Below are 26,546 nucleotides of genomic sequence, written 5' to 3' on the forward strand. Positions count from 1 at the left end.
CAAGATCCTTAACTCAATTACATCTGCAAAGACACTTTTTCCAAATAAGGTAACATTGGCAGGTTCTGGGAATTAGGGTGTTGGCATATGTTTTGAGGGGGCCACCATTGAAGCCATAACACAGTTTATCTAAGCAGACTCCAGTTTTCTTAACTTTCACAGTGAGAGACAATGAGAGTATATTCCCATTTTAATTTAAAGAAAAAAGTAATTCTGTCCCTCCAAATGATACTGTAGGTCTTCTAAGGCTTTTAGAGAAAAATTACAGTTAGATTTAAAATGATGTTTTTCAAATAGATCCAGAGATGTGGAAGCATGGGACTAACAAATCTCAGGGGGAAGAGGGGTGGGAAGAGATTAACCAAAGAATTTATATGCATATATGCATAACTCATGACCACAGACAATAGTGTGGTGAAGGCCTGGGGTGGCGGGGAGGAGACTAGGTGGAGGGGGCCAATGGGGGGGGGGGAGGGAGACATCTGTAGTACTTTCAACAATAAACATAAATTAATATATTTGTAATAAAAGAAAATTATGTTTTTCTTCTCATTGAAAGACCCCAACCTATTAAAATGGTTAAATAATGTAACGTTTTAACATATGGGAAAATTATATAAAGTTTTGAACACTAAAATGAAAATTTGTATGTATTTATACAAATGCCTTTATAATTTGTATATATGTTGTGTATATACATGTGTATGTAAAAATACAGATTTATAATCATGATGTATTCTATACTGTGCTTATTCTTGATTTAATAAACTTTTTCAATATATTTCCATATTTTTTCAACTTTACTATTTTTTATTTTTCATTCTAATTATTTAAGAAATGTTTAATTATTATAGAAGTTACAAGTAAACAAAAAGAAGAATTACTTGCCTGAAATGCTACCACATCAAAAAAAAAATCAACTAATTTTGGGGCACATACATTCTTATTTTTTATATGCAATTATGTCCATATGGACATAATATATATGCATCTATACCTGTAACTACATCTACATTTATTTATAGTTTTGATTATAACAAAACTTAAATCATACCATATTATTCAATACTTGATTTTTCAGTCCTCCAGTTAATATCATGTTATAATTTTTATTTTAAATTGTTTTATAATAGTATTATTCTATATATAATATATAGTATATCATTGTTTGATGTACTAGAAATTATCATTGCAGATTATTTTCACTATTAAAATGAACTGTTAATGAACATACTTTGTTATATATCTTTAAAGATGTATACGATAATTTCTTTAGAATTAATTCTCAAAGATAAATTTTCTGGCTCCTAGAAATATGTATGTTGTGGTAGAGACTGCTAGTTGTCAACCAAAATCTCTGTTTTTTGCTGCCTGGGCTTCAGGAAGGTCATTTCCCAGCCTCACTTGCAGTTGGGTGTGGCCATGTGACTATGTTCTAACAGATGGAATAGAAGACAGTGACTCTTTTGTGCCATCTCCGGGCTCAGGTTATTGACAAGCAGATCTAATTCCTCCAGGTTCTCTTTCTCCTGGGCTGCCTGGAGGCAGCACAGGGGGAAGTCTGAAGGACAGAAGAAACCTGTGCCTCACAGGTACCATGTGCACTTTGGACCCGAATATCTATCTCAGGAGTCAGTTGATTGAAAAATAAACTTCTATTGGTTTTGATCCCTTATATATTATAGGGTCTTTTAAAAAAGTTTTTGTTCTATGCTAAGTAATGCATTTGCTTTTAGAAGTTTTGATATATATTGTTAAATTACATTTTTAAAAGTCTAAGTAGTCAGGATATCCTTACTGCTTTTTAAACCAAGATTATACTCAAATGTTTATAATCAATTTTAATATTTACCAGAAAAGTCCTGCCAATACTTTCTAGAGATGCTCCTACACTTTTTCTTCCACATGACCATTATAATTATGTTCCAGTATTCCTGAAATGTCTTAAGGCTGTGGCTATGCAAAATTACTCATTCTCGCATTCTTTCATCATTAAATCTGCATATTCTTCTAATTATTTACTGCTATGTTGCTGTGGTAGAACTGTTTCCTACATATAGATTTCCAAAGTTAAATTATGTCCTGACATGAATTTCCCAGAAATGTGGGAATTCAGAGAAATGGTAAGAATAATTCTACAATTCTTCATAGGAATTTTAGTTTGCCTTTTGTAAGGAATATGTAAAGATGATCTCATCAGAGTAAGATGACTTGACCCCAAAGTCATTATTATTGCGTTTTGATAGTAACATTAATTTTTTTCCATATAAAGAAATTACGATGTTACCTCAAGGTTAATTTAATTACATTTCTTCTGTATAAAAATTGAAATTTATAGGAGTTTCTAAATGGGCTTAACTTCTTTTAATGTAAATTATTTATTATCTGATTACTTATTTTTTGGGGTCTTGATTTGAACAAACTGTTTACATTACAGATGGGTCATCCTTTTAGTGATCTTTACTTAATTAAAATTTTCTATGATTCATTTGTATCTAATTCAACAATCCATCAGGAACTTAGATTGATGTAGGGTGGGTGAGCTGTGGATCTAAATTAATTTTTCCACAAATTGCTAATTAATTATTGTTTATTAATTAACACTCCCTTCTCTGTTACTTCCACATGTGACCTATGTCAAATAAAAATTTTTGTTATAAAGTTTCTTTCAGATATTTTCACTGCATTTTATTTCTCTTCATAATTATTTTGTTCTAGTAGCACACTGTTTTGATTATCAATGTTTTAAAATGTGACTTGATATCTGATTGAGTTGGCAGCTCTGCCTCACAGTTGTTCACTAAATATACTTTTTAGAATCTCTCTTATTATTATTTGCATTTTAAAAAGTTTTATTAAATGGCAAGAAAAGAATTGGAAACTATTTTAATGTGCATTATAGAGAAATCATAAAATACTTAAGGTGTAGTTTTCTTAAAACAGGTATTTTCTTATGAGGTATAATTGACATACATTATATTAGTTTCAGGTGTACAACATAATGATTCAATATTTATATATTATAAGAGGATCACCACAATAAGTCCAGTTAATATCCATTACTATACTTAGTTAAAATTTTTTTCTTGAGAACTTTCAAGATCCAATTTCCTAGCTGCTTTCAAATATGCAATATAAAATCATTAACTATAGCTACCATGCTGTACATTACATCCCCATGACATTCATTTTATAACTGGAAATTTGTACCTTTTGACCCCCTTAATCCCTTTCACCTATCCCCCATCCCCTTGCCTCTGGCAACCACCAATATGTTCTCAATATACATGAGCTTGTTTTTGTTTTGTTTTGACTTTTTGAAACACACACACAGGTGCTCTTATTTATTTATTTATTTATTTATTTATTTATTTATTTTAAATATATCTTTATTGATTTCAGAGAGAGGAAAGGAGAGGGAGAGAGAGAGAGAGAGAAACATCAATGATAAGAGAGTCATTGATCGGCTGCCTCCTGCACGCTCCCGACTGGGGATCGAGCCCGCAACCCCACATGTGCCCTGAGCGGGACTCGAACCCCGATTGCCCACACAGGTACTCTTTTATTGTTTTGGTTTTTTTAAAAATATATCTTTATTGATTTCAGAGAGAGGATAGGAGAGGGAGAGAGACAGAAACATCAATGATGACAGAGTCATTGATCGAGCCCACAACCCGGGCATGTGCCCTGACCTGGAATTGAACCCTGATTGCCTGGATCCTAGGTCGACGCTCAACTGCTCAGCCACGCCTGGTCGGGCATAGGTACTCTTTTAAATGAGAACTAAGAAATATGTGATTATTTTTTCTTAAAAGGACTATATGGACGGTTCTCTCTTATTTTTAAAATTCAAATATACATATATGTTGCATGGATACAACATATATGCCTTACTTGAAATATCACCAGCTGTATGCCCTTCATCCCCGGTAACTGCATTGGTCCTACACTCTGCATTTCTTTTAATATTGGAGTCTAAAAACCTTGAAGATGATTAAGTACAATGTCTTCCAAGGCTCAAGGGTTATAATGAAATGTTCATTATTCCAAGAAGTCAGGAAATGAAGCCCCTTTTTTTTGAGGAATAGAACTATATTTATATCTGAAGTTAATTAGATATTCTGCCTTATAACCAATATGGTTTAATTCATAATGAAAGTATTTTATGAAAAAATGAAGACTTAAATTTTCATTAAGACCTTTGTGTGTTGGCAATTTGCCTGTGCAGTTGATTTGCATGAAGCATGATTAATGATAACTAAAGAAATAGTCTTATAGGTAGAGGAGATGAAAAATTATCCTAATAAAAACATTTTATAGGATAAGCATTTCAACAACAACAAAAAACCCCAATTCATTGATATTTTGTGGCATAAAACAACTGTGTGAAATGTTAATAAGTTTATTAGCCAGTGTTTATTAGCTTGATTTGTTTACCCCAGGCATGAATTTTCTAGGACAAAGCCTCACAGTTCCACTTCTTTCTAGAAACTGCACAAGGTCACAAGGCAAATAACCAATTCAGCACCATTTGACAGCACAAATGCAAACATTACAAAACAATTCATCTATAAATAATTGAAAATGTGAAAATAAACACAGTAAAAAATCATGTTTTCTGATATATTATTATTAAATTGCTAGACTACATTCTCAATTTCCTTTCCTTTGAAAGCTTGGACACCTTTGAGAAGACCAGGTCCGTTTTGCAACTCGCGCAGGACTTTATATGTGGCTGATGGCATAATTGTTTTTATATACCTTCCATAATATAAGAGCCCTGGGTCCTGTGATATGAATGATTAACATATGAGTTTTTGTTTGGAATACAAAATATAATAAATACTCATACAATCTGGAACTTATATATGAAATGAAAGCATTGTAGAGCTCATTTATTTCAACTGTGGTTCTTGGCACAGGTAGAGTAGTTCAATACAATCTTTATTCTGGTTGAGTGACTATGCATTTTTTATAATTATGGGAAGAAAACTGTGACATATTCAGCATTTTTACTTGTAATAAGGGCAGGCTTCAAGGGCATGTGACCTGTACGGTCTCACAGGGTGCCCCACTCTGAAGGGAGCCACTTTTGCTTTAATGTTCTGATACTGCTTTCCTAAAATTTTTAATAATATTTGTACAACAGGTCTCTCCTTTTCACTTTGCACCAGACCCTGAAATTATGTAGCTGTTCTGTCTGTAACCAGATGCTATATCAGGACTCCCTAATGTTAAAATGATCAGTTACCTTTAATTCAAAACTTTCAATCCTCTTTAAAAATCTATGAGCTATTCTTTCTTCTCTGCTCTTATTCTTAAAGCTCAAAAGGAGAAATTCTCAAGGGTGAGGCCAGATTGTTTTCCTACTGGCCACATGACTTTGAATTTTACAACAATTTTCTCTTTTAAAAAATATGTGAATGCTGTTGCAACTGCAAGCTGCATTATACAACCACATATTTTCCTCCATCAACAGAAAAAATACACCAAGTACCTTTTTATATATTTTACCTAGATTAAGTGATTATAAACATTTTACAGCATTTGTTTTCTCTCTTTCTCTGTTCACACACACACACACACACACACACATTTTCTTCTGAGCCATGTGAAAATAAATTACAGACATTTTGACATTCACCCCTAATAATTCAGCTTGCATCTACTAAAAATCTTCACCTGTATAACCTTGGTATCACCCAAGATATTTTAGCTTATTACAATAATATTATCCAATATTATTCCAATTCAGATTTTTCTAATTATTTCTAATTTCTAATAGATTTTTAAAACCATAGCATACTGTCTAGAATCACACCTTACTTTTGGTTCTCATGTCTCTGATTTGTTACCACATCCATATTTGCTGTTTTTCCTCCAGAGGATGTGAAGCTTGATGAAAGTACGAGCCCCTGTGACTTATCCTTTTTTGATCATCAAAGAGACTGAATTATTGATATAGGATAAAAGGCAATATGCTGGGGAAAAGTCTAGGCTTTGAGTCCCATGTGCATAAATTCTAGTTCTACCACTTAGCTCTGTGACCTTAGAGACGGTAGCCTTTAAATTCTCTGAGCTTCAGTTACATTACCCACATTAAAGCAATTGTTGTGGAGATGAAATGGCCTAGTGTGTACCTGGCATGTGGGTGGCACTCCATAAATATTTCCTCTTTCCATCTTTCCCTCAATTTATGCAGATAGTGAGATTTTGATATTGTTTTTCCCCAATATGCAGAATAGGACTCAGAGGAAGAAAAAAAGGACATTCTGTCTGCTGGTCTTCAGTACCTTGTATGTCTTGTATCATCTCCAAAGTGATGAGAACAGATATTATAACATTTCAAGCATACTAAGATTCATTTTGAATTCAAAGACTATGGACAATAAAGTGTATTTTTAAAAGTGTGGCACCTGCAAATGAGAAATAGTTAGGGTTGGAAAAGTCACTTCGTGTTAAAATAGATGGTTTCTGCCCTTGAATGTGACATGGCAAAGTTCCAGTAAAAGCAGAAGAGGGTCTGAGCTTCAGTGAGTTACATGACCATGGGAATCCGAGCGCTGAAGGAAGTGATGGTGGCTACATTTCTCGACATTTGCTGGCAGCAAGCCTCTCTCCCCTCTCCACAGTTTTGTCAAACTGGCACCATAGCTTTAGAAACAGTGACATGAGAACACCAAAATGCTATGAAACATCAGGGACTCCTGTTTCTTTACAATACTGTCATCTCACCTCCTGTGCTTTGGGGGACTCTTCCCGGAGAAAGGGGAGGGGTGTGGAATGGGATTCCGTGCTCCACAATTAGATATTTATGAATAGGTCTTATTTGATCGGTTGTGTTTCTCTGACGTACTGTGGGAAAGCTGTGGTTTTCTCTTAACGACTCAGGACAACATCGGTCAGCATCTGTAGTTTCTCTCCGATGTAGTTTTAATTAATCCAAAACACTGAATTGCAACTTTTTATTTTTACTTGAAGGCATATCCTGGAAAACACTTTTGAAATAAATCCATGCAGTTAGTTTGATTTCTTACTATTTGCTCTGTATTCTCACAGTTCACTGTATAAATTTAACTGTTTGACTTATTGATGCCCTTTGTAAGTTATTGAATCTAAGTCTGAAGGAACCTCATTCCAAATTGTTTTCTTGGCTTTGATTAAATCATCACCGCCACCCACCCACCCATGCACCCAATCATCCATCTTTGTTGTTTGATCTGTTAGGAGGCAGTACTCTGCTCAAAATACTACATTTTTTGCTTTAAGGGCTACTGGACCCTTTAATCACTCTCAACCCAGTCTTTAACTCTGTCAGGTTCAGTTCAGGGGAAAGCATGACTGTCTTAAGGATTTTAATGATGCTGCTGAAAAAGAGCTCTCATGCTCTCTGCCTCTCTGCCGTTCTAGTCGTCTTTCTTGGAATTCCTTAGGCACAAATGAGATTTCACACCTGAAAGTCTGTATTTACTTCTAGATTTGCCAGTGTGAAAATACTAAAGGTCTTCATCTGTTTACTATGACTTCCTATGCCTGTGCAGGTAAAATATGTTTATAAGAAAAAGGTTGGAAACAGTAGCTACCCTTAGTAGAAACATTCACTGATGGTTAAGACCTAAACAATGAGAGATTGGTAAATAGGTCCATGCAGCTGGGCAACTTGGAGTCAGCGTACATGGTAACTCACAAACTTCTCACTTGAGCTCCTTAGTGATCATGGCCTGGCAATGGGTCTCAGGTTCTCTGTGGTGTTGAGTTAGAGTCAGGTGCTGCTTACAGGCAAACATGAATAATGAATAGCTCTATTTGGAGACATAAACTGAGTTAGATATTAGGCAATTGAAAAATACTGCTCTTTCTTATTTCAATGCTTTAAGTCTCTGTTCGTTTAACTAGTAGGGTAAAGTGGAATGGACCTATAAAAACAAAAAAAGGCCAATTATGAGAAAAGAGATGCAATTAGTAAATCAGCAAAGCCATTTAGAATGGAAGAAATGAGATGGAGAAATGTTTGGGAAATTAAAAAACTATATTAAAATGTGTAGTTTCTGAAGACTTTCTCAAAAACTATGTGGCTAGAAGAATTTATTTTAAAAATTTTATACCTATTCATAGTGATACTATACAATTTATTTTAATGAAAGACAGAATCACAAAATATCTGTAGTTTCATTTACATATACAGTCATGTGCTGCTTAACAATGTTTTGGTCAACAATGGACCGCATATAGAAGGGTGATCCATAAAATTATAATGGAACTGAAAAATTCCTATCATCTAGCAATGTGGTGGCAGTCATAGCCCAACACATTACTCATGTGTTTATGCTGATGCTGGTGTAAGCAAACCTACTGTGCTCCCAGTCGTATAAAAGTATAGCACACACAGTGGGAGCAGTAGGCTATACTATCTAGGTTTATGTAAGTGCACTCTATGGTGTTTGCACAATGACGCATTTCTCAGAACATATTCCTCTCCTTAAATGGTGCATGACTGTACATCTGAAGAAAATGAAAATGAAGGCCTGCTCCCATGTCTGACTCTATGGTGGTCCAGGTCAGTGGTGGAGGTGACAGTAGGTTCCTATGTTTCTGGGATTCCAGTTTGTTCTGGCCACAGCTAGGGTGGCCTATGTTGAGTATCGAGGAGGGCTCAGATGGAAGGTGGAAGGCCCCCACCTACTACATCATGCTTTCCAGGTTGGGAGTGATCATGATGATCACTTTCCCAAAACTTAATAATTAGTAACCCAATTTAAATGGCAAAATGATATGAACAGATACCTCACCAAAAAAAGATACACAGATGGCAAATACACATATGTAGAGATGCTTAAGAACATGTGTCACTAGGGAACTGCAAATTAAATCAACAATAATATGTCACTGCACACCTATTAGAATGGCTAAAATCCAAAACACAGCACCACATGCTCACGAGGACATGGAGCAACAGAAACTATCATCCATTGTTGGTGGAAAAGCTAGATGGTACAGTCTCTCTGGAAGGCAGTTTGAGTTTCCTACAAAACTAATCATAAGATCCAACAATTACATCCCTTGGTATTTATCCAAATGAGCTGAAAACTTATGTCCGCACAAAAACCTGCTCATGAATGTTTACAGCAGCTTTATTCATAATTGCCAAAAATTGGAAGCAACCAACTTGTCCTTCTACAGGTGAATGGATAAACTGGTACATCCATGCAATGTGTATTAGTTTCCTATAGCTGCTGTAACTACGTAACCAAAAATTGGGTTTCTTCAACAGAAGTTAACTGCCATAGTTCTGGAGGCTAGTAGTCGGAAATCAAGGTGTTGGCAAGATTGGTTCCTTCTGAGGGCTGAGAGGCAGAGCCTTTCCCACGTCTCTGTCCTAGCTGGTGATGCGCTGGTAATCTCTTGCCTCGTTTGGCTTGTGGCAGCATGACTCCAATCTTCACGTGGCACGCATTCTCCCTGTGCCTCTGCCTTTGTGTCCAAACTTCCCTCTTTTAAAAGGGCACAGTCATATTGGATTAGGGCTCACACTAATGACCTCGTCTTAACTTGATCATCTGCAAAGACCCTATTTCCAAATACGGTCACATTCACAAAGCCAGGGCTTCAGTATTTGGGGTGTGTGTGTGCAAATAAACCCAAATATAATGGAATGCTATTAAAATATTCTATCATTCCAGCAATAAAAATAAATGAGCTCAGCTACTAAGAGACACAGAAGAAACTTAAAATGCATGTTACTAAATGAAAGCAGGCAATCTGAGAAAGCTATATACTATATAATCCCAACTATATGACATTCTGGAAAATGCAGAAATAGGGATAAAGTAAAAAGACCAGTGGTTGCCAGGGATTCAGAGGGATAGAAGGAGGGCTGAATAGGTGGAGCACAGGTGATTTCTAGAGCAGTGAAAATATATGTATGATATTGTAGTGGTGGAAAACATGTCATTATACATTTGTCAACACCCACAGAATATATAACACACAGAGTGAACTTTAATATAAACTATGGACTTCAGTTAATGTTGTATCGATATTGACTTATCAATCGTAACAAAAGTACCACACAAAAGCAAGACATGAACAGAATAATTAGGCCAACTGTGTGTCGGGAGGGCAGGTGAGGTGTATGTGGGAGCTCTCTATACTTTCTGCTCAGTTTTTCTGTAAACCTAAAACTTCTCTAAAAAATAAAATCTATTAATTTACTTTTAAAAAGTTTTCTGTGGGAGAGAGATCCCAGAGAGCTCTGTTTGCTTAGGTGGCCAAGAAGGGCCTCTCTGAACAATCTTTAATAAACGTGACCAAGAAGATGGCTCCCTTGTGAGTCTCAGATAAGATCATTTCCAGTAGAAGGAAGAGCTGGAACACAGGCTCTCCAAGCGCAGACAAGCTGAGTGCTTGAGGAACATCCTGAGCAGCCGAGGGAGAGGAGAATGTAGCAGAAGGTGGGCAGGGGCTGGAGAAAGCAGAGCTATTTTTTTTTTAACAGCATATAATTTGGATTGTATTCTAAGTGTGATATGAAACCATTAGATAGTTTAACAGGGAAGTATTAGGATATGACTATATATATATATATATATATATATATATATATATATATATAATTGATTTTAGAGAGAGGAAGGGAGAGGGAGATAGAGACATCAATGATGAAAGTCATTGATCGGCTGCCTCCTGCACGCGCCCAACAGGGGATTGAGCCCTCAACCCGGGCATGTGCCCTGACTGGGAATTGAATCCTGACCTCCTGGTTCATGGGCTGAAGCTCAACTGCTCTGTCAATGACACAGCCATGAATCTGGAAATATGTGGAAATGTCAAATTGGTTATTGGATGAATCCATGTCCTTTGCTGCTCATATCCCCTTTCATGGAATGAAAACTCATCGGGATCAATTAATGCTTTAAACAAGCGGGTCTTATAAAATTGCACGTGATGTTTGATTTTTCAGTTTGTAGCAAAAGAATTTGACCTATATCTAAAACTCATTCAATGAAGGTTTGTTTTAAAGTGTTCTACTTTCCCTTCCCTTTCTCTCAGACTTTTTAACTTTGGGACGTGAAAAGAAAGTATCTCCTTTAGTAAGAAGAGAAGTTAATACTTCTTTTTGTGTGTATAGCAACTCTGCAAATAAAAATACACGTTTCTGTTATTCAGGTTGAGTATAAGCCACACCTAAATGTGGGCAGCAATGACGGGGAGTAGTTGAATATGAGGACATCACACTGGTAGACATCAATCACTGTCTGGCAAGGAAGAGAAGGTAGTTCTTTTTTTTTTAATTTTAAAAACTATTCTAAAAATTAGCTGAGAGTAGTAAATGTGCCATTTTTTTGCCTTGATATTTTAAGGTGGATGGCAAAAAAGAAAGAACAACCATAACTGATTCAAAATATTAACAGAATTGGTATCATCCATTTCTAAAGAAGAAATACCTCAAAAATTAAAAAAATTTAAAGAAATTTAGAAAAATTACTACAGTCTTTGAAACACCACAAAAAAGGATTGTTTCTTAGGGGAAAACTTGGATGCATATAGGATAATAATATTCAAATGAACAAAAATGTTAGGATAGTGAACAAATGATTTGAATTAAAAATACTACAATAGGAAGATATATTTTAATTGTATCAATTTGTTGTTGTTATTGTTAATGCTCACCTGAAAATATTTTTCCATGTATTTTATTTTTTATTTTTATTTTCTAGAGAGAATGGAAAGGAGGGAGGGAGGGAGAGAAACATCAATGTGAGAGAGGCACATCACCTCCCACATGCACCTGGACTGGGTATCAAACCTGCCCATCCCAGATACATGCCCTTGCCTGGGAACCAGCCGTGGTCCTTAGATGTGCAGGCCAATGCTCTAACCACTGAGCAACACCGGCCAGGGCTTGATTGTACCCATTTTGATTATATAAGTCAGTCTTTTCGTTTTAGAAGCCTGTACCTGATTCTTAAAAATAATTAAGCATCTTGGGAATTATATTTGCTTAATGAAGAATTCATCACATCCTCATAACAATTATTCACAGCATGTGACTTCATTCATTTTTCAAGTCCATATAAGAATACTTACACTTAGATTTTCAGTGCTCTTTGCCACTAGTATTTATGAAGAAATAGTGGTTATAGACTGAGTGGTTAGAGACTGAGCCACACTATCTCTTCATTTATTTTTTTGTCAAAATAAATAATTTATTTTTTTAAATTTTATTATTGTTTAAAATATTACAGATGTCCCTTTTTCTCCCCAATGACCCGTTCCACCCCGTTCCTTCCCCCTCCCCAGTCCCTCTCCCCACCATTGTCCATGTCCTTGGGTTGTGTATATATGCATATAAATTCTTTGGTTACTCTCTCCCCCTCCACCCACCCGCCCTCCTCCTTCCCTCTGACACTCGTCAGTCTCATCTATGCTTCCATGTCATTGAATCTATTCTGTTCATCAGTTTATTAAGTTCTTTAGATTCCATGTATAAGTGAGATCATGTGATATTTGTCTTCCACTGCCTGGCTTATTTCACTTAGCATAATATTCTCCAGGTCCATCCATACTGTCCCAAAGGGTACGAGATTTTTCTAAAAATAAATAAATTTTTGAAATTTTACTGTTTGCAAATACATTGTATTCTTTGTATGGAATAGATCTAATGCCTATACATGAATAATAACTACTTACTCTCAGCTTCATGAAACATTTTCCAGCTCTAAGTTTAATAAACATGACTTTATTAAACACACCCTGTCTTAATAAAAAGGAAAAGGTGAATGTGTTATATATATTGTTACTACCCATAATTTTTTAATTTCAAAAGTTCTTACCAAAAAGATAATTACAAGTAAATTAAACAATTCCTGCAAGGTTTACATTGCATTATCTCAGTTTCAGTAATTTTTCATTCAAAGTTTGCAAGGAATTGGCATTTTCATCTTACATGCTAAGACACTTTATAAACACTTTAAAAACGCTTGAAAAAATATCTAAAACATTTAAAATGAGAAATACATCTGTTTCTTAATAAATACTAAGGATATAAGCTATTGTAATAATATAAAAAAAGTCAAGCCTTTATTGGGCAGTTACAATAGTTATTTTAATTGGAATGCAGTACATATATATTTTTTCTTAAAAGTGTTTTTGAATTGCCTGGCTAAAAAAAAATAACCTGTTTTCTTTTGGCAGTTTCTGTCATCATGAGAGGTTCTCAATGTCAACGAGGGTGCAAATGGAGCATTTGTGGGGGACAGAGAGGAGAAAACTGGGGAGAGGACTGAGAGCATTAGCCTAAACTTTGCAATTAATTCCAGGGCTAAGGCCAAAGAGGGAAAGGATGCCACCTTTTTTTTTTTTATTAATTAAAATTATTGGGCTGACATTGGTTAATAGGGTCATATAAGTTTCAAGTGTACATTACTCTGATACATGATGTGTATATCGCATTGTGCGCCCGCCATCCACAGTCAAATCATCTTCTGTCACCATGTATTTGTCCCCCTTTACCCTCTACCTCCCCCCCTACCCCCTTCCCTCTGGTAACTACCATCCTCCTGTCATTGTGTCTTTGAGTTTCAGTTTTATATCCCGCATATGAGTGAAATCATATGGTTCTTAGCTTTTTCTGACTGACTTCTTTCACTTAGCATAATATCCTCAAGGTCCATCCACGTTGTTGAAAACGGCAGCATTTCATCTTTTTCTGTGGCTGAGTATATCTTCCTTAGGATTTATGTACCACATCATCTTTATCCAGCCCTCTACTGAAGGACGTCTTGGTTGTCTCCGTGTCTTGGCCACTGTGAGTGATGCTGACAAAGGAGCCAAAACCACACAATGGAGAAGAGAAAGCCTCTTCGGTAAATGGTGCTGGGAGAATTGGAAAGCCACAGGCAGAAGAATGAAACTAGATTACAGTTTGTCCCCTTGTACAACGATTAATTCAAAATGATTAAAGACCTAAATATAAGATCCGAAACAATAAAGTACATAGAGGAAAAACATAGGTACTAAACTTAGGGACCTTGGTCTTACAGAACATTTTATGAATTTGACCCCAAAAGCAAGGGAAATAAAGGCAAAACTAAATGAATGGGACTACATCAAACTAAAAAGCTTCTGCACAGCAAAAGAAACCAAAACAAAACAAAAAAGCAGCCAACCAAATGGGAGATGATATTTGCAAACAGCAGCTCCAACAAGGGTTTAATATCCAAAATATATAAAGAACCCATACAGCTCAACATCAAACAAACAATCCACTTAAAAAATGGGCAGAGGACCTAAACAGACACCTCTCCCAAGAAGACATACAAAAGGCCGAGGGACATATGAAAAGATGTTCAACCTCGCCAGCTCCTAGGGAAATGCAAATCAAAGCTACAGTGAGACACCACCTCACACCTGCTAGAGTGACTTTTATCAACCAGACCAGTAATAAGTGTTGGAGAGGGTGTGGAGCAAAAAATACCCTCATTCACTGCTGGTGGGAATGTCAACGGGCACAGCCACTATGGAAAATGGCATGGAGGCTCCTGAAAAAACTAAAAATAGAGTTACCATAGGACCCTCTTCTGTGTATCTTCCTGAAAAACTCCAAGCCATTTATTCGCAAAGACATAGGCACCCCTGTGTTCATTCAGGCCGCCCTCTGTCTTCTCCCCAGCACAAGCCTGGTGAGGCGGGGTGAGAGGGGTCACAGCACCCCACTGGGTCAGCCCCCGAGGAGAGGGCTCACCGTCTTCTGACGCTGGAAGGACTTCCTTCCCTTTTCAGAGCACCTTTCCGCACAATCTTTTATTCTCAGGGCAGCTCGCACCCTGGTGGCTTGATTGAGAGTAAACGTTACGATGCCCGTTGCATTTCCGAGGGGTGATTTGGGGGATTGTGAAAACAGAAACGTCCTATACAGACCCAAACTACCTGCCTCTCCAAAGCTACAGAATGATCTGTGAGTGAGTGTGGCTCCGGATATACATGCATATGCACGCGCATGCATGTTCCCTTCCCGTTCCTTACAGGAGTTTTCTGCCTGAAACTTGCTTCCTGCTCCCTCCCTGACCTGCCGCAGCGCATCGGCTCCGTCTGCCCTGCGTGGGGCTGCGCGGCTCGTCCCCGCGGCCGGCTGCGGAGTCCTGCTCGCAGCACCGCCATCCGCCCGGGCTGCGCTGGGAGGGCGCGCAGGCAGGGAGTGGGGAAGACGCTCCCCTCCCGCTCGTCGCCGCCCCCGCGGAGCTCGCCAGGGACCCCGGCCCCCGCCTCCAAACCGCGCAAACTTGGCCCAGAGGCTGGGCGCGCGGGCCGCGGGCTGGGCGGCAGGAGGCTGGGGCGGCGCGTCCCGCGGGCCTGAGCGCCCCCCGCCGCCGCGGCCGCTGTCGCCACCTCGCCGGGTCGCCCCGTGCGCCCGGAGCAGACCGCTCCGAGCGGCGGCGCCGACAGCGCGGGCTCCCGAGTCCCCACCGCGCCCCCAACTCTCTAGCCTCCCCAGCGCGCCGGTCGCCTTCTCCACCTCCACCCCCGCCACCGCCGCGGGCGCAGCGATCTGGCGCTTCCAAGGAGTCCCCGCCACTCTCCCGGCACCGGCGGCTGCGGGTGGATCCCCGGCGCCGCAGCCCCCGCCCCCGCCCGGCGCTGGGACCGCGCCTGAGCGCCCCCCCGGGCGTGCGCTCCGTGCGCAGGCGGGGGGCGGGGGAGCGGGGAGGGGAGGTCCTGATTCCCTAGCGGACCCAGGAAGTTGTCCTTAAAAATATTTCTCGCCGGCCCGCGGTGGAGCAGCCACGTCGTCAGAGCAGCATGTGGACTGGTTCGCCGGGTCCCCTAAGCGCTCCGTGGCTGCCGCCGCCGCCAGAGCAGCAGTTACCGGCAGCGGGAGCCCCACGCGGGGCGAGGAGCCGGGACGCGCGTCCGCCGCGGCCCCTGCCCACTGCCCGCCGCTTCTCCTCGGGAGGTGGCGGTCCCCGTCGCTGCTGAGAACCGAGCCGCATTCCCAAGGCTGGTCGCCTGGTGAGAAGTTGAGACTCTGCGCCTCCCGCCCGGACCCACATGGCTTGTTACCTGGTCATCAGTTCGAGACATCTCAGCAATGGGCACTACCGGGGCATTAAAGGAGTCTTCCGAGGGCCCCTCCGCAGGAACGGATCTCCCTCTCCGGTAACTGCGCGCACCCGCGCGCTCCTGGCGCGCACACACCGCACACACTCGAGTTCAAAACCCACCTGAGCAAAAAGGGATGCTCCTGGCACACTGAGTGGGCAGGGGATAACTACCGTAACCGATGGGTACATCGTGTCTGTCTATACAATGTATCGGCTGCTGCACAGCGAGGCTTGTGTGTTTACATTGTGTCTTCAACGCAGCCACCAGCATTTATAGGGCTGTGGGTGCCACTGGGCGCCGAGGGCAGCTGCCTGGGGGGCTGTAGGGGCGCCCTGCGCGCTGCACCCAGGCGCGGATCTGCCGGTTGGGGCCGGGTGGAAAGTTTCAGAGGCGCCCTACAACCGCGCTTCGTGAAGTCAGCAGCTGGGACTCGTTTACTAATGCTGCTGTTACTTTAAAGAAAATAAACTTTTAAATATTTTGCGTCAGGGTACTTAGTGGCAAGGGGAAAGGCATTGAATGTGGAGACTTGGTTAAATCGAATGCTTAACTCTGTAGGCTCTCTAAGGAAAGCCCAGGCGTTCTTTGTGGAAATATGACTTGGATAGTTTGTTGTCATTTACAAATGTACTCACATGCAGTTGGAGTGACTGCTATTTAATTCAGTAAACTCTTCGATTTGGTTTACTATTTGATTGATTCTAGTATTTTTTGTAAAATAATTTTGACCAGGATCTATGACTTCAGTATATTATTAGTTAATTCCTTAGTACGTAACTCTATATAGACTAATGTTTTGAGGATTCAGGTGTATTTCAAGAGAACATATATGTGTGCCATGATGTATTTTTAAGAGCTTTAGATTATTAGTGATTAAATGTCTAAACTTAAAGCACAATTTTTCTAGTTTAATGTAAAAACAAGTATTTTAAGTCTTTATGATATAAAGAAGGAAAACTTAAGTCGCCTGATTTTTATTTATTTTTTGGTACTTTCTATCGTAGTTTAACGCTTCATTAGCCTGACTTACTCAAAACTGTAATATATTATTATAACCTTTGATTAAATGCTCTATGTGATTTGCCTGAGAAATCTAGAATCAGAAAGTGCAAGTACCCAAAGATATCACTAGGACTCCTAATTTTGACAAAGTATTGCCTTACATGCTTCTATGGTCTGTGAAAAGTGGGTCGTAGCAGTCAGCCCCCCCTCCCCCCAACTGCTGTGTGGTACTGAATCAGAAGTTTTAGATGGAATATACTGCTCGTATTGGCATTTACAATTCTATTCATAGGGTTATAAAGCCCACATTCAGTCCTTAGCAGCTGGTAGGAATCTTTCCTATTTTTAAAGATCCTCAGGATTGGAGTTTCCGCAGTCTCCGCAAACCATCTTAATGTTTAACAAACAACAGTGTCAGAATCGTCCTTTTAGCAAACTTAGATCCTTCAAATTCTTCTTTTTCAAGCTCATTTAGTCTTGAAAACCTATATAATGTTCCATCTTTCTAATAGGTGTTACTTTTCAACCCTTAACAATCTCTGTGGCTGTCTTCCACAACCCTCAGTGTGGTTATGGAAATCTGAATTGGATACCGTATTGTAGTATATGTGCTGTAATAATTCACAGGGTAAAGGGAGAATCACTTCATAGTTTCTGCATAGTTTAGTTCAATTTAAGTTGGTTGGAATATGATGTTAATCTTCCAAAATCTAAAGGGTTTGCAGAAAAAATTTCTGTCACATAGTCAAAAAGTGTCCTTCCTCTCCCACTATGGTCACTCATCTCCCAGGAGCCCGATTGACCCTGAGGGACTGGACAGGTGACTGGATATGAGAAGACAGGCCTTCTTCCTCATGGCTCTGCTGGCTGATTAGGTGCTCACGCCCACTGGACACTATTCTTATTAATACTGGGCTGGCTTTTACTAAAACACTAATTTATTTGCTTTTATCTAGACACTACTTTTTGATTCACTGGTTTGTTTTCTCCAATATTTACACATTCAAGTTAAATTACATTTGCGTCACTTAAAAATATCTAAATTAGTGTGTATATGTACTTTCTAAACCTGATTTATTTTGTCTTCTTTTACATTTTGCTATCAAATTTGAATGACTTTTTTGAGGTTCGAATAGTTTTTCACATGAGCTGGGCAGTATGTATAAATTGATGTTCATTCATTCTGCCATCAGCAGGTTGTTAGACAAGTCAGAATTGCCTTCACATCACATAACAGAGTCTTTCTCCCTTAAATCAATTGGTCACTACCTCTGTGCCCTGGAACTTTGGCCATTTAAGTAACAGTTTCCTAGATGAGTTTATGTTTGCCTTCTTTATTAATGAGTTGTGAAGCATGAAACTACAAACTCTGGTTATACATAATTTCTTTTTTATACTCAGCAATACACATCCCCTAAACTTTCATTTTACATATACTTATTGATTGTTTTCATCTGTATAACTATTAAACTCACATATCCATAAGATAAATTGATTTATTTTTCTTAAAACACAAAGCTACTCTTACAGTTTGTTTTTTTTTTTTTTCAAATTTAGTGCTCAGAATAGTTTCAAATTGACCTCTTCATCAATGATATTAATTACTTTCACTCACTGAGACTCAGTTTATATGGGACTATGGATTTGGATATCATTAGCTGATTTAACTCACTCTCACTAAATTGTATAATACTTCAGCTGTGGTTCTTACTCTTTTATTCTAAGAGTAAAATATTTTAATATATATTTTTGTTTTAATAGAGCTGTTTAGAAGTAGCACATAACACTATTGAATGAGACTATTTTGTAACTTTGTTATATAAAGGAGAAAAGCCACAATTCCTTTTTGATGCAATAAGAGTTTGTTCTTTTGGAGTTCTGATATAAATACACCTAATATAAATTTAACATTTCAATTTTTTCTAGATATAATTCTTCAGTTATATATTTAAAATAGTTGTGTACATTTGTCATGTTTGAATCATGTGTCTGTAGACTCTGAATACATGATATTAAACTGACAGTGCAAAAGGGAATGATTATATATATATAAAATTTCAAAGGATTTAATTTAGAAAACATTGAATCATTATATGGAATTATTGTAATAAATACTTAATGGGATACTTGAGAAATAAATAAAGCATTTTACCCTCAAACTATTTTCATAGATCAGAAAACTGAGTCCTAAAGTGAAATTCAGCTCCTGTCTTCAAAATAGAACCATGCAAATGTCTTATCTGTTGCATCTCTCTTCTTTTTGGAAACCTGGAATGAAAAAATAGCATACTGCTTCACATACTAATTAGAATGTGAATAATTGATTTGAGATCGTTTATGTTACTTTAAATCCAGGGAAAAGAAAAAAAAATGACAGCAAGTATTGCATGGTAAAAGTCTCTAATTTTAGAAAATAAATTTGCATCCTCCTACATTTTAGGATATTTACACCCTGTCCTATCAGAATTCTAAAATAATATGGCTGAATGATGACTTTTAAAATCATTGTGTGATACACACACACACACAGATATATAGATACACACATAATGTTATCAGTGCACAAGCATAAGAAGTTAACCTATATATTACTTTATAAACTTTTTTACCATCAAATATGTTTACGGTAAGACTTTGTTACAATAATTGAAGTATTAAGAAAACAATCTATAGGTAAATTCATTGCTTTGTGAACCTCTGAGTTCTTCTATCACCATTTCTGAATGCAGTAAAACAAGTAACATCCTCTATGTAGTGTCCAAAATGTATTTGAATAGATTTAGTTATTTTATGTAATGCAAAATACTCAAATTTAGATTCGAGTATGGTTTGTTGTAGTTTACTTAATCTGGGTGTGGTTAATAGTAAGACTATCATTCAGGATATCTATTGATTAAATGCTAATGATAATCATGGTTGTATACTTTATCTGAAGTCCACATGAAGCTTATTACAACTCTTTTGAAGCTTAGAGTGATACTTCCTAAGAAGTACTGAAACCGAACACAAGGGGTCCGAGGTCACCTGTCACTACTTGAGCCAAATTAAGCAGAGACAGGGTTGAATCACATGTGAGCGTTTATTCCATTATTGCCACAAAATGGGAGAGCAGTGGGTCACCCTGGGAATTCTGCTCTGACCCCCTCGCCAGTTGGCTGGTTATGTTCCAGGGAGGGAGATGATAGCCACAGGCAGCCTCGAGCTACAAGTGTACCAGGGAAAGGGGAGGGCAGGGCCTGCAGTCGCTTCAGGAGCTCCAAGTCCGGTAACCAGGTGGCTGATCTACGATACAAACAGCTCAGCCCGTTGAACTGAAGAATGGTCAGTGTTCCTGAGGCAAACTCCCGGAGGGGGTCAGGATCCGGGCCCAGCAACCAAATCAAAGCGTATCCTATCCTTGGTCTGTCCTCAAAATGTGTCTCTTTCCTGAGTAATGGGTCGATCGAGGCATCTTATCTTTTTACAGCCTTGTCTCACCCTCCAGTTCCCCAGGGTCTGTAAGGAAACTTCTTATCTATAGTTAGTAAGGTGGATGATTATTAAACAACTGTGGCTCTATTCTTATTACGTGCCCTTCCCCACTATCAGTACTTATTCCTGAAAGCACTATTTTTAAGGTATACAATTTTTTTTTTATCTTCACCTGAGGATATTTTTTTCATTGAATTTTAGAGAGAGTGGAAGAGAGGAGGGAGGGGGAGAGAGAAAGAGAGAGAGAAACATTGATGTGAGAGAGAGACATTGATTGGTTGCCTCCCGCATGCTCCCTGAGCAGGGATCAAACCTGCAACGGAGGTATGTGCCCTTGACTAGGAATCGAACCCGAAACCCTTCGGTCTGCAGGTCAGCGCTCTTACCACTGAGCCAAAGCGACCAGGGCTAAGGTATACAATTTTATAGCACATCATCTGCGTATTGTGTGTTCACCGCCCCAAGTCAAGTCTCCTTCCGTCACCATTTATCCCCCCTTTACCCAATTCTACTTCCCACAAACAAAGCATTTTAGATGAGCTAAAAAATTCCTATAAAGCTCCCTTTTAAAAATTACAAAGGCATATGTATAAATGAAAGAAGTTCTAGAAGAGATTATCTTGAGGGTGCACCTATTCAGAGACTCCTTAAATGAGGAAATGAGAGCCGTTACAACCTTGTTCTTTTTTCTAATGTCTAGGATCTTCAGCTGCATGTATTTTCATTATGCTTAATAAGTACATGTTAAACACATCCAAAATGCTCTCAAACTGATGTGCCAAAAATAATTATGAAGATATGCTCTCCCGTAGAGCAGTCACCTGCCTCCTGTTCTTGAATTCATGAATGCGTAACACTGCCTTTCACGTAGACAGTTTGGGATATTTTCAATAAAGAAGACTCAGTTAAATTCTTATAATACATGTTTTCTTTGTTATGTCAAATATTGTATTAAGCAACCTCCTTTCTTCTCATTGCCTTTTCAACCTTTTCTTCTTTCCCCAACTGATTTCAGAAAATTGTAGTTGGCATTTAGACTTTCAAAAATAAGTGTCAGTTTTCTAGGACTTAAATTTATTTTTATCTTACTTCGGAAAGCTTGCACGATAAGAATCAGATTAGTATTTGAGTGCATTGTGACTTTATTGGATTAAACTACATTTATTTTGTAGTTAAAATTTGATGTATCAAATCCTTTGATTTGTTTCTTTTAGACATACAATTAAGATAAACTCTGTTTTAGGTTTCTGTCCATTATATAGGAACAAAATAAAAAGAAAACAGATTGGCATCACGTATAGGCTAAATGGGGATTATATTTAACATAGAACTTAATCATTTATAGTTTAAAAAAATTTAGTGTCAGTTGTAACTGTGACATCTTTGTGTATAATACATATGCACGAAGATACATATTTTTCATGTGTTGAGTATTAACAGATCTTGAAATGTCAGTAGGTTTGAGGGTATATTGAGAGCAAGACTCAAGAAGAGTAATATAAATTTCAAATAACTTTGTGAAGTGCATTTTAGTGTGAATTTGGCTTATTCAAAATGCACATTGTCAGAATAATTCTTTAGTATAGATGCAGATATTTTGTAGAAAATAACTTGAATCAAAATTGAAATGAAAATGCTACTTTGCTCAAAAATGCCTTTTGGTTTTAGCAAATATACATTTTCAGGTAATCGTTATAAAATGACATTATATTCCCTAATAGCATCTTGGCAAGCAAGACACCAGCCTTTTTGGAGACAGATTTTGTAAATCAGGTTTACTTAGTGGATATGGTCTGGAGAGAAATTAAATATTGATATATTTTCATGAAAAAGTATAGTTATGATGATAATAGGAATATACCAGTCACCAAGCTCCATAGTCTCTCTCGCATTGGAAGTACTTTTTGGACTTGAAAAGAAGTCCTGGAAAGATAAATTACATCATACCATAGACAGTTGTCACTAAGACATTGTTAGCTTATTGAAGACAAAAAAAAAAAAAAAAGCAAAAAATAATATATAGTATTTAAAATAGGGCTTTTAATGATATTCACTAAACTCTTTTATTCATATTGATACCTGAAATCTAAACATATACTTCTGAAAAACTGTGAATGTACTTTTTCTACACAGATAAAGAGAACTACAGAGTTAATTATTTTTCTTTTCTTTGGCTGGTAGGAAACCCTGAGACAAAGCTGTGGCCTTACAAAGTGTTGAAGATTGATGTTGACCTTTAAAGCAGGGGTAGATGAGCAGCTCATCTCCTATCCCAAGTGTAGCTCTTATTTTAATTTTATTTTTCATGACTCTCATTCTTTTAAATTTATATTTTATTGTTTTAATGTATAAAGCTTCTTTCAGATGACAGGTCTGTTTGTGAAAGCAAGGAAGGCTACAAATAAATAATAAAATACAGACTATCCAAATACAGGGATGCCACTCAGGATTTTGTACTGGATGGCTCTGAGAAGGATTCATGGAGAGTACTCATTTTGGTCACTTGTAGTGACTACAATTAGGGCTGCCAATTTTTTTGCTTTGACAGTTGGCAAATTCCTCTTGGCAAATTTTATTTCACTTTTGTGGGTGTAAGAGGCAAAATTATTTTATTTTAAAATGAATACTGCCAGTTTTATTTCTTCTAAACAATCTTGTTCTTTCCTCTTACTCTTCTTGCCATTGATTTTTATTCCTTTCATTAACACAATTATCAAATTTTTCACTATCATTTTGGTTCATGTATAAGTGTTGGCCTATAGTTTTAATTCCAGAGGTACAAACCCTTGCAAATAGTGAGAACCACTCCATTCTGCCTGCTCCCCGACCCAAGCATACAAGTTCCCTCACTGTTCACTGTTCACCATCCTCATGTAACTTTCATCTTTAGCTCCGAATTTAGAGCTTCCCCATAATCTCCATTCAGAACCTACCTACCAGTGTTCTCTCCCTATTCTCCTTCCCACAGCTATTACTCATCACTTCATTTGTCCCATCTACCTCCCCAGCAACAAATACAGTCAGCCACCCCCTTCCCCATGTCCTTTCCAGATCTCCATTTTTCTGTAATTATATCCCCTAATAGCACTTGGCAAGCAAAGGCTATATGCGTTTCCTCTTTGTGAATAAAATAAATACCATATTCTAAACTGAAAATAACTGTTGGATCCCGTTTTGAATGATAGAGGGGGTGAAGACTCCATTTAAGTCTGACCCTTCCTGTTGATTTGCCTCACCTGATTGTGAAGTCAGCAGCCATGAGGTGGCCACATTAAATGCATTCACATTATCTGAAAATGCTCAAAGCCCTTGGGTGGTATCTAAGAGTCTTCACAATCCAGCCTCTACCTACATCTTCAGTTTTAACTCTCGTCGTTCTTCTGATTCTGTGCTCTCGCTATACCGAACTACTCTGAGTTCTTGATTACGATGGGTGTTTATAGACCTTTATGCCATTGCATGTGCTGTTTCCTCTGTCACAGATCCTCTTTTTGCCTTCATTTGTTGGGCCATGCTTACAGACTTATTAAAGAGTTGGTTCCTCATGTGATTCTACCTGAGCTCCCTGTCATGGGTCAAGTGCTTCTCCTGCAGGCCGCTGTCCCAACCATTGCCTGCTTTGATTATCACTGAACCATATTTGTTTATTGGTCTTCATTTCACCATGAGATGTGGGATCCTTTGGGTCATGTATACTATTACCCTTATCTCCTCAGAACTAAGCTTCTCATTTATTATTGATTTTAATAGAAAACAAAAGGATTTCAATAGAAATTTAATTGATATAAGTATGTGCCCTTTAGTCTTACTGGTAGCTCCATGAAGAAAACTTTTTCTTAGAGAAATTTTTCCCAAGTTAGTCAGAATCTTCTAGAATGCAAACTGTTCTACTGATGGATTAAGTGATCAGTATTTTCATGGTAATGCTTCTCACTTTAATATCAGCCAAGATCACTTGGTCAATTGCTTCAAGCATAATTTAATATTCTCTATTAATCCAAGTTGTAGAGTGCTTTATTCCATGTAACTATTTCATAACATCTTTTGTTAAAGGCCACAAAGAAGATTGGTTATATATAAATGGATGCAATTCATACATGAGTTAGTTAAGCCATTTTTCATTGGCGCATTTAATAGTTTCTAAGAAATGAATTGCAAGTCAGGAACTTGATCATTTCCTTTCTATTTAGCAATGTATACTAAGGAAGGAAAATAGTGGTACTTAAACCCTTCCTTTCTCTCATTCTTTCCCTCTCCTTCTTTATCTCCATCTCTATCTCTCTCTTTGAAAAGACAGACAGTAATTCCCTGATCAGTGGTTACTATTGCCTGAATTTATAAGTTGCATACTTTCCAACAGAGTCTTGTTAGCACTTGTCTTTTCTTGGATCAGTCAGGATGTGGCCACTGTTGACAGAGGAGCTTGGAATTCTTCTAAACAATGATTTTCAGCTAAAATATCCAGCCATATAGTGTGGCATTACAGAGAGATAGTAATCATCTCTTGCAGTGAAGAGAATCAGGTTTATTGTATGGTCAGTTTCTTAATAAAAATAAACTTTTTTATAGTTGTTAACAGATATTTGATTTCTTTGCTTTCTTTGCTTTATTTGTAGGATATAAACTTTGGAAGAGTCCTTGGCAATCTAGGTTAGCCTCCTACTATATACCTTTCAATATAGCATCAAGATAGAATAAAGAGTTCTTAAAGATACCCATGTTATAATCCTCATAACCTATGAATCTTTTACCTTACATGGCAAAGGGGACGTTGCAGATGTGGGATAATTAAGTAGGTTGAGGAGATTATCTTGGATTATTTAGGTGGGCCCAGTGTAATCACAAAGGTCCTTATAAGAGGAAGACAGAAGTGTCAGAGTCAGAGCTTGGAAGGTATTGTGATGCTGGCTTTGAAAATAGAGGAAGGGGCCACAAGCCAAGGAATGCAGGTGACTTCTTGAAGCAAGAAAAGACAAGTAAATGGTTTCTCTCATAGATCCTCAAGAAAAATCACACCTTGGTTTTAGTCCAGAGAGACTTCTGACTTAACTGTAAGACAATAAATTTGTATTCTTTTAAGTCAGTATGTTTGTGGTAATTTTTTAGAGCAACCATAAGAAACTAACACAACCACTCTTAACATGGGTGAACATTTCCAATGGTGGGTGGGCTACCTTGCTCACCAAAGTGACTGATCCTCTTGTGAGACTAATGTAATTAATACTGAGTCTCCTTCTGTCTCTACCCAAATATCTCTGCCCCCTTCTTCCATTTACTCACTGGTCCTTAATGTGCTCTTTGGAAGCAAGAGGGTAGATCTGCCCACTTTTTAACATGACATCCCTGCAACTATTCAGAGACATCTGGAGATTTTTCATTATTAGGTCATGTAAAAGACTGAAAATTATGTGAAAACTAATCTTCTTCCATGTTCAGCACTTGTATTATTTTCTTATATGTTAATTAAACTTCCTGCAACTCAAAATGCTTTATTGCACTTTTTTATGTAATACAAGTTTTAAAATATAACATACTGCTGATTCTTTTTTTATTATTTATTTTATTTAATTTTTTCCATTACCTTTTATACACTTTATGCCCCCTACTACCTTCACCCTTTACCTTCCACCCCTGTAATCACCACCCTGTTGTCTATGTCCATGAGTTCTCTCTCTTTTTCTGTTTTTGCTCAATCCCCCCTCCCTGCCCCCCTCGCATCCCCCAGCTGTCTGCCTGCTCTCTATCTATGAGTCTGTCTCTATTTTGCTTGCTAGTTCAGTTTGTTCATTAAATTCCACATATGAGTGAAATCATATGGTACTTGTCTTTCTCTGACTGGCTTATTTCACTCAGCATAATGTTCTCCAGGTCCATCCATGCTGTCGCAAAGAGTAAAATTTTCCTCTTTACAGCAGAGTAGTATTCTTATATTCTTGAAAGGTGGTAAACTCAGTAAAATGTTATAAATTTAG

At 37.9% G+C, this 26,546-nt stretch overlaps 1 protein-coding gene across 1 annotated transcript in view; it reads left to right on the plus strand.

The window, feature by feature from the left end:
• Positions 1-15,741: 15,741 nt before the first annotated feature.
• ZNF804B (zinc finger protein 804B) overlaps positions 15,742-26,546 on the plus strand; it is a gene marked incomplete at its 3' end in the record, with an annotated part of 418,502 nt that continues 407,697 nt past the window's right edge. Inside the window, exon 1 of the mRNA XM_081146467.1 lies at positions 15,742-16,155. Within this exon, the coding sequence (XP_081002593.1) occupies positions 16,048-16,155 (108 nt within the window). The 5' untranslated portion in view covers positions 15,742-16,047. The remainder of the gene's footprint in view (positions 16,156-26,546) is intronic.

The sequence above is a fragment of the Miniopterus schreibersii genome (assembly GCF_964146895.1).
Source record: "Miniopterus schreibersii genome assembly, chromosome: 9".
NCBI classification, from domain to species: Eukaryota; Metazoa; Chordata; class Mammalia; order Chiroptera; family Miniopteridae; genus Miniopterus; species Miniopterus schreibersii.